At 37.7% G+C, this 12341-nt stretch overlaps 1 protein-coding gene across 2 annotated transcripts in view; it reads left to right on the top strand.

Annotated features, from left to right (window-relative positions):
• The window catches only part of col27a1 (collagen type XXVII alpha 1 chain), a 323681-nt gene that overhangs the window by 147177 nt on the left and 164163 nt on the right, over positions 1-12341 (top strand). For both annotated transcript variants that reach the window (XM_033048904.1, XM_033048906.1), the window contains exons 16-18: positions 2272-2316; positions 7382-7435; positions 10298-10351. In XM_033048904.1, the coding sequence (XP_032904795.1) occupies positions 2272-2316; positions 7382-7435; positions 10298-10351 (153 nt within the window). The remainder of the gene's footprint in view (positions 1-2271; positions 2317-7381; positions 7436-10297; positions 10352-12341) is intronic.

Raw genomic sequence — 12341 nt, 5'->3', positions numbered from 1 at the left:
ACTCCTATTACTTATGACCTTGTGCATTTGTTTTGTAGCTCAAATGTAATTAGTGATGGATTAAAGATAATCGGTTATTTTAAATGATCTAAAGCAAATTATATGTTTCAAGTAGCATAAATTTGTGGAAAACCATAACAAGTGCATGCTCTAAAAATACCATATGACAACTCATAGATATGTTACCATGGTCTAATTGTATCTCATTAAATTTTGGTATTAGTATATGTATCGCACATTTTATACAGTTTCTAAGTTTTAGGGTAGCTAACATATATGGAATTGAGTGAAAACCAAGAAAAATTCAAGATTTACTATAATGGAATATATCTCATTTACAACACATTATCACAGCAGCAATGTGTGCAGCATTACTAAAGGGGCTGTCCCGCTGCAGCGACCTAGTCCCCGAGTTCAGAAGAGTGTCTTCGACCTTCAAGCTCGAGGGCACTCGCCTGAAAAACCTCGAGCTGGATCGACCATCAGCGATGAAACCGCGAGCTGGATCGACCGTCTGCGCACGCGCGCACACACATACACACACACACACACACACACACACACACACACACACACACACACACACACACACACACACACACACACACACACACACACAAAGCGGGGGAGCGCTGTCTGAAATTCACACCCGCGATGAAGAGGAAGGTAAAAGACGGCTGCACAGTGTATGGTAAGCCCTTTAGAGAGCACGGAGGGGAGAGAGGGGGAGAGAGGGGGGGAGAGGGAATGGAGACACTTTTTAAGAAGTATAATAAAGTTTAGTGAGCATTTAACCTGCCGGTCGGTTTTCCTTGATCCTGAAAATTTCAATGAGTCAATTAAAATGCCCGGTCAGCGAAGGAGATTGCCTACGGTTGCCCTCGACTGCCTGTAACTGCCTGTGACCCCACTCCACTGCATTACGAGTTCAAAAGAACCATGCGACCAATTTTTACTCGCGGAAAAAATTTCAACATGCTGAAAAACTGAGGCCGCGAGTATGCGGGAACTTCCCTCGAGCATGATGGAGAGTTCCAGTGACCTCATAGGACCTCCTAGGACCACTTGTCGACCATGCTGCGAGTTTGAGTCGAGTGCAAACTCTTCTAAACTCGCAGATTCGGTCGCTATTAAATCCCTAAGAAATTCACAAATAGTTTCTAATTGCATACAATCTCCAAATCAAATAACAATTAACTTTAACTTGATAAAGGTATGGCAGGGGTGAATGTCTGTGCTTTATCAAATACATATTGCAGCAGGTTTCTTATTTCACCGTTATATTTGTTTAGAGTGCTCTTTCTCCTTTTTAACTAAAGTTCAATAAACCTTATACCCTGTTGGAATCATGAAAAATTAAGGACAGTTATGTTTGGTGCTCAATGCGTGAGATTCTGCTTCCAAAAACAATAATGAAACTGGATGTACTTGACTATGGACATTTCCATCACCTGAGCATTATATTTTACCAAGGAACATCATCTGATCCTGGCCTTTTTTCAGTTCATCTGCTCCTGATACTTCATCTATAGCTTTCTAACTCCTTAACTATTTGAACACATTCCTTTCCAGCTTTGCATCTCCCATACTGTGGAAAATTGGGATAATCCCAAACTTTGCTGACATCACCTACCACGCATCAATTCTCATTTGTAAAATTCTCGTTACCTGCTGACCTACACTGGCACCTCATGAAGTAGCACATTAATTTTAATATCTTTATCTTTTCTTTCAAATCCCTCAAAGGCTTCATCCTTCCCTTTCTCTTTAATCTCTTCACATCTTGGTAACTCAAATGTCACTGTACCTTAACTGGTACATGTGACAATAAACTAACCTTGAAACCTTACAATTCTCCAAGTTATGTCCGCTTTGGTAATTCTAGCTTCTAATAGGCTGCTGGAACCTACACTCTAGATTTTCGTACCCAAATACTCCATCTTATTAAAATTCCTTTTTTGACCATCCTTTTATGACTTGGGCAGATTTGCTTATACTCAGTGGTTCTGAGGTGATGACAATATAAAAAAGTGTTTGTTTAAAATCAATAATAATGACATAATTAATATTTATATTATAATAACTAACCCTGTAAGACAACAACTCTACCGCTGTGCCACTGTGTGCCCCTATTCCTCCAGTCTAACTGAAGTTTGGGCATTCTACCAAGAAATTGTATCCAATTTGCTTTTTTAAAATATGTTAACAATTTATACCTCTATGTTAAACGTGCATGTGTCTGTTTATTAAGTTTTTTGCTTGTCATCCTAGGGACTGATGGGAAACGCTGGAGAACCAGGACTGAAAGGTGATAAGGTGATCTGAATACTGCCTTATTGCACTGATGAAATATTAATGCACCCTTCCAACACAAGTTTAATATTCCCTATTGCATTGTGATGTAATAGTTCAAATCATAGCGTTGAATTCTCTCTGTCACTACACTGTAATGATTCGTAATGATTAATGCCCTTTTACAGCACTAACTTAAAGATAATGTTTTCTTATTTCTCATCTGACCAATATTAATTTTCTTCTAACCATGGAGTTTATTGCCCCATTATTATGTAATTTATCTTCAATATTTTTTTGAAATTCTAGCTATATAATATTTAGAAAAACAGTCCCTAATATTTCTTTCTGACACTGCAGTGCAGCTTGTTTTGCATTTATTGCGAGTGTATACTTTCCTCTATACATCTTCTAGACAAGAATTACTGACCTTATTCCATAGGGTTCAAGGGATATGGGGAGAATGCTGAACCATATTACTGAATTTGGAGGACCAGGCATGTTCACATTGAAGGTGAAGCAGACTCGAAGGGTCCAGTGGCATACTTCCACTCTTATTTTCCATTTCTGTCAAAGAGATGCACAACAAAATTAGTTATCATCATTAAAAAATACATTTTTTATTTTTGTTTCTTAACTTCTGATACTTAGTTATATTTGGAAACCTAACTTGTGTGAAATTATTGGGGTAAAGCATTGCGTACACATCTGTAGCACAACACGTTGAACTATCAGTGTGTGTAGTGCTGATTTCAAATTATTATTTCGCAGCTGGTAAGGAAATATTCTTTGCTCATTATTCCAAATATAGATGATAGTCTTCCACTGCAGAGATGTTTTATAAATGTTTGGTATACTCCATTTAAGAATGCACCAGCATTTCTGGGCAAAGGTTTATTTTAAATTTGCTATATTCAACCTACCTCTGCGATACCTCTATGTTTGTGAGAACTGGCAAGTAATCATTGAAAACTTTAAAAGTGTGTACTCAATGTAAAATGCACCATTTTGTTTCAACGCAAATATGCCAAAAAAACTGAGGTGTGGGTTAAAAGACTTCTTGTTATGTCAGAGAACCAGTTCCTTTTGAAGTATTCATGAAAGGATGAACAGAAAGATCTTTTTGATTCTGAAAGTTATAGAAGCCACACAGTTTATGGTCATATCTTTTGATGAAACCCAGTTAGTTTTGGCAGCATCCAGCCTAAATATGTAGGATAATCATGAATAAAGACACAGTGTTGTTGAATACAGAAATAGGCCACTTTGCACACCATGTACATGCTGCTGTATGTTTGTCCACAGTAGGTATGTTGCCTTCTACAGTCCCCTCCGTAATGTTTGGGATAAAGACCCATCATTTATTTATTGTACGCCACAATTTGATATTTGTAATAGAAAAAAAAAATCATATATGGTTAAAGTGTACAATGTCAGACTTTAATAATGGCCATTTTTATGCATTTTGGTTTCACCATGTAGGAATTATAGCAGTGTTTATACATAGTCCCCCCATTTCAGGGGACCATAATGTTTGGGACACAGCAATGTCATGTTTAGTCATGCATATCCTTTGCATGCAATGACTGCTTGAAATCTGTGGTTCATGGACATCACCAGTTACTGGGTGTCTTCTCTGGTGATGCTCGGCCAGGCATGTATTGCAGCCATCTTTAGGTTATGCTTGTTTTGGGGGCTCATCCCCTTCAGTTTTCTCTTCAGCATATAAAAGGCATGCTCAAATATAAAAGGCATGCTTAATTGGGTTCAGATCGGGCGATTGACTTGGCCACTCAAAAATTGACCAATTTTAGATTTGAAAAACTCCTTTATTGCTTTAGCAGTATGTTTGGGATCATTGACTTGCTGTAGAATGAAACACCAGCCAATGAGTTTTGAGGCATTTGTTTGAACTTGAGCAGATAGGATGTATCTATACACTTCAGAATTCATTATGCTACTACCATCAACAGTTGTATCATCAATGAAGATAAGTGAGCCAGTACCTTCAGCAGCCATGCATGCCCAGGCCATAACACTCCCGCCACTGTGTTTCACAGGTGAGGTGGTATGCTTTGGATCTTGGGCAGTTCCTTCTCTCCTCCATACTTTGCTCATGCCATCACTCTGATATAAGTTAATCTTTGTCTCATCTATCCACAAGACCTTTTTTCCAGAACTGTGGTAGCTTTTTCAAGTACTTCTTGGCAAACTGTAACCTGGCCATCCTATTTTTGCAGCTAACCAGTGGTTTGCACCTTGCTGTGTTGCCTCTGTATTTCTGTTCATGAAGTCTTCTGCAGACAATGGTCATTGACAAATCCACACCTGACTCCTCAAGAGTGTTCCTGATCTATCGGACAGGCGTTTGGGGATTTTTCTTTATTATAGAGAGAATTCTTCTGTCATCAGCTGTGGAGGTCTTCCTTAGCCCCATCAATCCCTTTGTGATTAGTAAGCTCACCAGTGCTCTCTTTCTTCTTAATGATGTTCCAAAAGTTGATTTTGGTAAGCCTATGGTTTGGCTGATGTCTCTAACAGTTTTATTCTTGTTTCTCAGTCTCATAATGGCTTCTTTGATTTTCAGTCTCATAATGGCTTCTTTGATTTTCACTGGCAAAACTTTGGTCCTCATGTTGATAAACACCAATGAAAGTTTCCAAATGTGATGGAAAGATTGGAAGAAAGACGAGGTGCTGAGAGCTCTCTTATACCTGCATGAAGGAGGCAATTAAACACAACTGAGCAATTACACCTGTGAAGCCACGTGTCCCAAACATTATGGTGCCCTGAAATGGGGGGACTATGTATAAACACAGCTGTAATTTCTACGTGGTGAAACCAAAACCAAAATGGCCTTTAATAAAATCTGATGTACACTTTAACCACATGTGATTTTTTCTATTACAAATCTCAAATTGTGGAGTACAGAGGCAAATAAATAAATGATGGGTCTTTGTCCCAAACATTATGGAGGGCACTGTATGTTTTTGCAATACAAGTACTTGTCTTGATGTATCTTAAATGCTGTGAGAGTATCTGCCTCTACCAGATTTTCAGATGATCCAGGCTCCAAACATCTGTTTGAATAGCATTCCCCCTCAGATCTCCTGTATACATCTTACCTCTCACCTTAAACCTATGTTCTCATATCTCAGACATCTCCATAGGGAAATTTTTTTAAATTATTTATTCTTACCAAGATTCCAGCACCTGCAGTTCCTTGTGCCTCTTTATTACTACATATACTGTCTATACGTCATAACTCTATATACCTCTCTAAGGGCATACCTCAGCCTCCTTTTCACCAGAGAAAAACAACCTATATAGTTCCTCCTTATAACTGTAACATTCATATCCAGACAACATCTGGTGAATCTACTCTAAACTCTCCACACCACAAGTAATATTACATTTTATATTCACTCCCTACTCTGCCCTGAGCTACAATCATAATGTAGGAATTCATTAGTACCTAGTGATAGTTATTGACTGACCATTTCATTAGATTGGAGGTTTTACATTAATGAAGGTGAGAGAAAGCTATACTTGGTAAACAATAACAGTGTTTGTTGTTAGTTGATCAAATATGAAAAAAGCTGTGACTGGTTTATTCATTTTGTCAGCAGAAATATTTGTGAAATGATGGTACAAAATAAAAGGGGTGGCATGAGAACAAAAAAGAAAGGGGGAGGTAAAAGTGGGAGTGACAGAATTGTTATCTGAAATTGTTTAACTATGAAGTTCAAATTGTTGAACATTGAAGGATCTCATGTGTTAGTTGAAAAATAAACTTACATTGAGCTTCATTAGACCAGTGAATGGGGACCATTAACTGACTCCACAAATTTATTCTAGATAAAAAGGTATTGTAATGGAAACTCCACATGGACCCTTTCAATACCCTCTCTTGCATGGGTGCCATTATTTTAGTTTAGTTTAGTTTAGAGATACAGAATGGAAACAGTTCCTTTGGCCCACCGTGTCCGCGCCGACCAGCGATCCCCACCCACTAACGCTATCCTACACACACTAGGGACAATTTTTACATTTACCAAGCCAATTAATCTATAAACCTGTAGTGCCTTTTCCTGCTGTCTTCTTGAACTGAGAAACATTGTTGCCAATTTCAAATCTTTCTTCATTTGGCTTCACATCTTCCCTTCCAAGACCTCTGTCTCCAAATCTAGGAATGCCACTGATGCCCAAATCCATCGTGTTTAGCTTCATGCCTCTGTGATTCCTGTACTCCAATGCATTTTCATAATCTACTGCATTTGTTTCACGCCAGCACTTTTTCAGTGCTTTCCTTTGTCACCAATCAAGGGTTTGCCACCATTGTAGTCAACCAGATCCATTCCACTTTTCACACAATTGCACTCTTCCATCTCAGAACAACATTAGGGCTTCTTCTGTGCTCATCTTCAACCTACCAGATTTTTCATTCAGTGAATTCATGGTTATTTTTAGCAACTCTAGCATGGAGCTACAAGCAAACCTGTTTCCTTGAAAGAGGCTGCCTGACTTGCTATGCATTTTCAACACTTTCTAATTTCAAGTGTCTACCATAATTTGCTTCAAATGTCTGCATGGATGAGGCATTCAACTGACACTTATTATTGTGAAGACACAAAACACTTCAGATGCTTGAATCTTGAGCAAAACACAAAGTGCTGGTGGGGCTCAGGCAGCATCTGTGGAAGGAATAGACAGGTGACATTTTGGGTCCGAACCTTCTTCAAACCTCTTACGCGTTATTGTACACTGTTTGTTATAAAACAATATTGTAACTGATATTTTATTGTCGATTTGCAATTACCAGTTCATTATAGAATGCTGCACTATAATATTCCATTTAGAGTTGTGAACTGGATCTAGAATGATCGAATTTTGAAGAAGTGCACTAAACTAAATCTGTAATAATGAAATAATATGTGTTTGCTTGTTAATTATGTTTAGAATGTCACTAATGGCTAGCCTTTCACGATATTAAGATTCGTGAGGCAATGCTGCAGATCTATGGTGTGCTTCAGTATTTCGGCAAAGTAGCAATATGCTAACACTTTGTTGTCTTGTACTGTGAGTTTAGGGTGACGAGGGCATTCCAGGAATACCAGGAGAACCGGGTTTCCCTGGTGATAAGGTAAGTTTATCAATCGTCAAAGAGTTTTAACGTGATTAATTCAAGCTATTTAATCTCTAGTTTAAATCTGGTACTTAAACAAGCATTAATTTCAGTAGAGGGTTTTATACCAATATTAATGAAACCTCTTTCTTATCAAGTATTTTCTTATTTCCATCTTTGAGGTATAGTGCTCTTCTGTGCAAGTAAACTGTAGTGCTTTTTTTTAATGCCAGAATAATTTATGCCACATTCAAAAAAAGATTGTGACTAAGTTTATTTCATATATATATAATGCCATTTAGCAAACATAATTTCTGAATTTAATTCCTTTGAAAATTAGTTACAACCTTGATAGATGTATCAAAATGAGAGTTCTTATTTTTCTGAATTCCATTAGATTTAAATCTTTCAAATCTGAATCGATGTACAAAATAGATTTTTTTTTAAAGTGTTTGAATCAAAGTGTTGATGGTGCTAGTTTTGAAGAGATAAACACTGCGATTTTTCTGACATGATGTGGCAGATGCTGCTCATCCCTCAAAAGCTATAAAGAGTCAGGATGGCAATTAGACAAGATCTTCACAAGCTTAGAATGACAGGAATTAGACATTTTAAATGTGAAGTATGAATATAACACAACAGACTGCATACTGGGCTTTAGTTGTACACATACCCCATTGCACCAGGAACTACAAGTACAGAAGTCTTACAGCTAAGTTTTGAAGTTGATAAGATAGATTTTATTTTCATGCAGTACTGTAGAATGCGTTCAGCAAAGCAGGAGCCTGGTTTATATTTTAATTGGTACCAACCCTTGGTTTTATGCTGTTGCACAATGTCATTAATATTTTTATTCTTAATATGGATGTAAGAGGGTGCCAACTTGGTGCTGGTGATGGTAGTGATCACTAGCTATGCCATTTTACGTCCCAACCTTAGTTGTGATGGAAAACTAGAGGTGTCACCCTTCTTTGAATGTTGAAGGGCTTGGCGTGATAGTGGTGTTAGGTGGAAAATCAGTGTCAATAGAGGAGCAATAATAAGCCATACCTACATACATATACCACATATAGTTTCAGACTATGTGAAAATATTAAGAATTCACAGTCAGATAAGGAAACCATCATCGTTTATCAGTAAAGGAGCAGCTTTTAGGAATGAATGTCACATGAACTCATTTTTCTGTTTAGAACCTCTGAGTGTTATCCAAATCATAAATGACCTGTCACGATTATTTCTCCATAAGTCATGCTCTTTTAAGTAAGTTTTGATCTTGATAAATTGATTGACTTTGCATTTTTCATTTGGAGTTGCCAACTTCATTTTTCTCAGCAAAAAATGTTCCATTAATTATTTTGTTGCAGTAACTTCATGCCCAATGTCAATATTTTATATATCCTGAAAATAACCTGAAAGTTACTAACATTTGAGAATAACATGTATCAGGAATAACATGTATAGAGACCAAAAAAGGATTTTAACACTCAGTCCAGCGCTTGGTCCTGTGGGTAACGGAAGTCTGCCTTATCATTGTCATTTCATGAGGGATTGTTTTCTTAGCTATGTGATGGCACAGGAAATATTAAGGCAAGCATTGGGCAAAGCTAATACCAGAAGGCAAGTTATTATTTCAAGATTAATTGTTTTTGTAAGTGTGCTGTCATTATTTTACTACATATAGTTACAATGGGAATATATGAAAAGCATTTATGAGTCAATTTGAAACATTGGAACCTCAGCAAAGAAAATAAAAAGTACTGAAATTATTTTAATCCTACTGCTTCAGGAATTTTATATAGTGGGTGACTGAACGATTAGGTCAGATACATGCCTTTAATTCCAATAAGCATCCTTATTATAAGAAGTTCTGCAGGAGAGCTAAAGATTAAAATTAGCCGCTAGCCTTAAATTAATTTATAAATTGATTTATAATATATTTAAAATCCATAGCACTACTTCAGAGGGATGGCATGTAATCCATGCAGTGAATTGTTAGAAATTTTGCCAGAAATTTTTAAATATACTGATTGCAGAAGGAGCAGTTGTTTGTCCTTTTCACCATATTGTCCAATCTGCCAAATCAGAATAGTATAAATTTACTTTAAAAGGTGATTAGTTGGACCAAAATCCAACTAGTAAAGGGAATATATCTAGTCTTTGTTAATTGAAAGACATTTTATTATTGTTGCCAACACCATGTAATTCAAGATGTTGGTTTGGTACTTTATGTTCTTTTCAAATAGCTTGCACAGCATTCTCAAAGAATATGGACAGGTTTATCCCAGAGCGACTCAAACAATATGATTTAAATATACAGTCAGAGGACTGGCTTGCACTGTCCATAGTCCGATGGTGTTGAAACATTATTTGCAGAATATTAAGTTACCTCCGTGTTGACAAAACATAGATTCAGATAGGATTTCTCCATTGTTAATAAATTATGGTTAATATGGCGAACCCCATTAGCCCTGCATCACTCTGTGAATCAAACAGGTTTATTAATAATGCTACATTTCCAGACATGTATCTGATGTTATTGCTCCAGTTTCATATCAATTTCACTCAGAAACAACTAACGATAATATTAATCCACTCCCTCTTGACTCTCGATTTGACTCTTGACTCCATTCAATAACAAGTAAAAGATTTCTTCTAAATTTTGGTCAGGTTTGAGGACTATAAATATATTTATAAATGTACCCTCTGGTGATGTGCTTAATTTCCAGGCAAAATTATTTGAATCGTATTTTCAGGTCGCAAATATAGATACTACTGTATATTGGTAACTAGTTTTGTGCAGTTAATGATTATGGAGCAGGGTGATTAATGATAATTACATTTCCCTGAATCAGTCAATCTGTTTTTTTTTTTTCACTACAGGGTAATCCAGGATTACAGGGTTTGCCTGGAATGAGGGGGAAAATTGGAATATCTGTGAGTATTTGATCCTTTCTCAGTTTGGCAATTTAGATATATATATTCCTTATTGGTGATGTTTACTGCAGATATTCAAAAATCTATCATTCATTTGATGTAACATATATATTTCCGGTTCAGAAATTTATATTAAAAAAATTGCATATCCTACAATCTTATATATGAATGTTTGACGAAACTACAATACATTTCTATTTGTGCTGATTTGAAGATTCAAATCAAAATAGTCAGGAGCTCCAAAATTCATCATCACAACACTCATGTTTTATGCATTGCACAGACAGAAAATAACAGTACTGCAACATTTAGTGGTTTTCCATAAATATCTCAGAGTTAATGACACCCATTAATATTGGTTGGACTTTGTGCTTCAAAGAACTTTTGTACCATAGTATTGCTCTCCTGGCATCTGGCCCGCCCAAATGACACAATGGTGGTATAACACCCAAAATTCATTGGCAGCAACAATTTTGATCTGCAGGCCAACTTGTATACATAAATAGAAAACAGCTTTTTATTCATCCTCAAGCTCCATGGCAGTACTTTTCAGAGAAACACGACAAATAATGGACAGCAAGAGAATGTTTGCTCACAATGAGCAAAATTCAAATGTCTTGATCGAGATACATTTCTTCTGAGATCATACACAGAGCGTTGCGGAACCCTCTGGATTACAAACCTTAAGTAAACTGATCCCAATTGAGATCCTGTTCACCACAGAGACCAGCAGGTTGTTTCTATGGGTCCCTTCTTAAAACATAGTGGCCAGGAGAAATCTTGGAAATGAAATGATTTCACTTACTTTGAGTCCGTCTAGCCAGAGAGAGTGAGGGACATCAGTGTATATAATCCAAATAGATTTGATGAGAGGGATTATAGGATCTGGTGGTCCATCTACATATGGTGCAGGTGCTGTGAGTCCAGTAACGAACTGACCCGAAACATCACCCATTCCTTCTCTCCAGAGATGCTGCTTGTCCCGTTGAGTTACTCCAGCTTTTGTGTCTATCTCCAGTCATTGTGTAGCCTTGTTGCAGACATCTCAGCCCTGACCCACTGTGCTGCTAGTCCCAACCCATCCAGGTGTTTTTCTGTACAGTAGAGGGGGTCATAAGGTCATAAGGTCGTGATAGGAGTAGAATTAGGCCATTCGGCCCAACAAGTCTACTCCGCCATTCAATCAAGGCTGATCTATACATCCTAGCCCCATTCTCCTGCCTTCTCCCCATAACCTCTGACACCTGCACTTATCAAGAATCTATCTCTGCTTTAAAAATATCCACTGACATGACCTCCGCAGCCTTCTGTGGCAAAGAATTCCACAGATTCACCACCCTTTGACTGAAGAAATCTCTCCTCATCTCCTTCCTAAAAGAACATCTTTAATTCTGAAGCTATGATCTCTAGTCCTAGACTCTCACACTCGTGGAACCTCCACATCCACTCTATCCAAGCCTTTCACTGTTCTGTACGTTTCAATTAGGTCCCCACTCATTCTTCTAAACTCCAGCGAGTACAGGCCCAGTGCCGATAAACGCTCACCATAGGTTAACCTACTCATTCCTGGGATCATTCTTGTAAACCTTTTCTGTACCCTCTCCAGAGGCAGCACATCCTTCCTCAGATATGGTGCCCAAAATTGCTCACAATAATCCAAATGCGGCCATACCTACGCCTTATAGAGCCTCAGCATTACATCCCTGTTTTTGTATACAAGCCGTCTTGAAATAAATGCTAGCATTGAGTTTGTTTTCTTTATTACTGATTCGACTTGCAGATTATTTTTTGGGGGAATCCTGCACCAGCACTCCCAAGTCCCTTTGCACCCGCGATTTCTGGATTCTCTCCCCATTTAGAAAATAGTCTACGCCTTTATTCCTACTACCAAAATGCATGACCACATTTTGCTACACTATATTCCATCTGCCACTTCTCTGCCCACTCTCCCAACCTGTCCAAGTCCTTCAGCAGAGTCCCTGCTTTCGCC

The sequence above is a fragment of the Amblyraja radiata genome, chromosome 32 (assembly GCF_010909765.2).
Source record: "Amblyraja radiata isolate CabotCenter1 chromosome 32, sAmbRad1.1.pri, whole genome shotgun sequence".
NCBI classification, from domain to species: Eukaryota; Metazoa; Chordata; class Chondrichthyes; order Rajiformes; family Rajidae; genus Amblyraja; species Amblyraja radiata.
The sequence above is the reverse complement of the archived record's forward strand: the minus strand, read 5'-3'. Positions and strand labels throughout refer to the sequence as shown.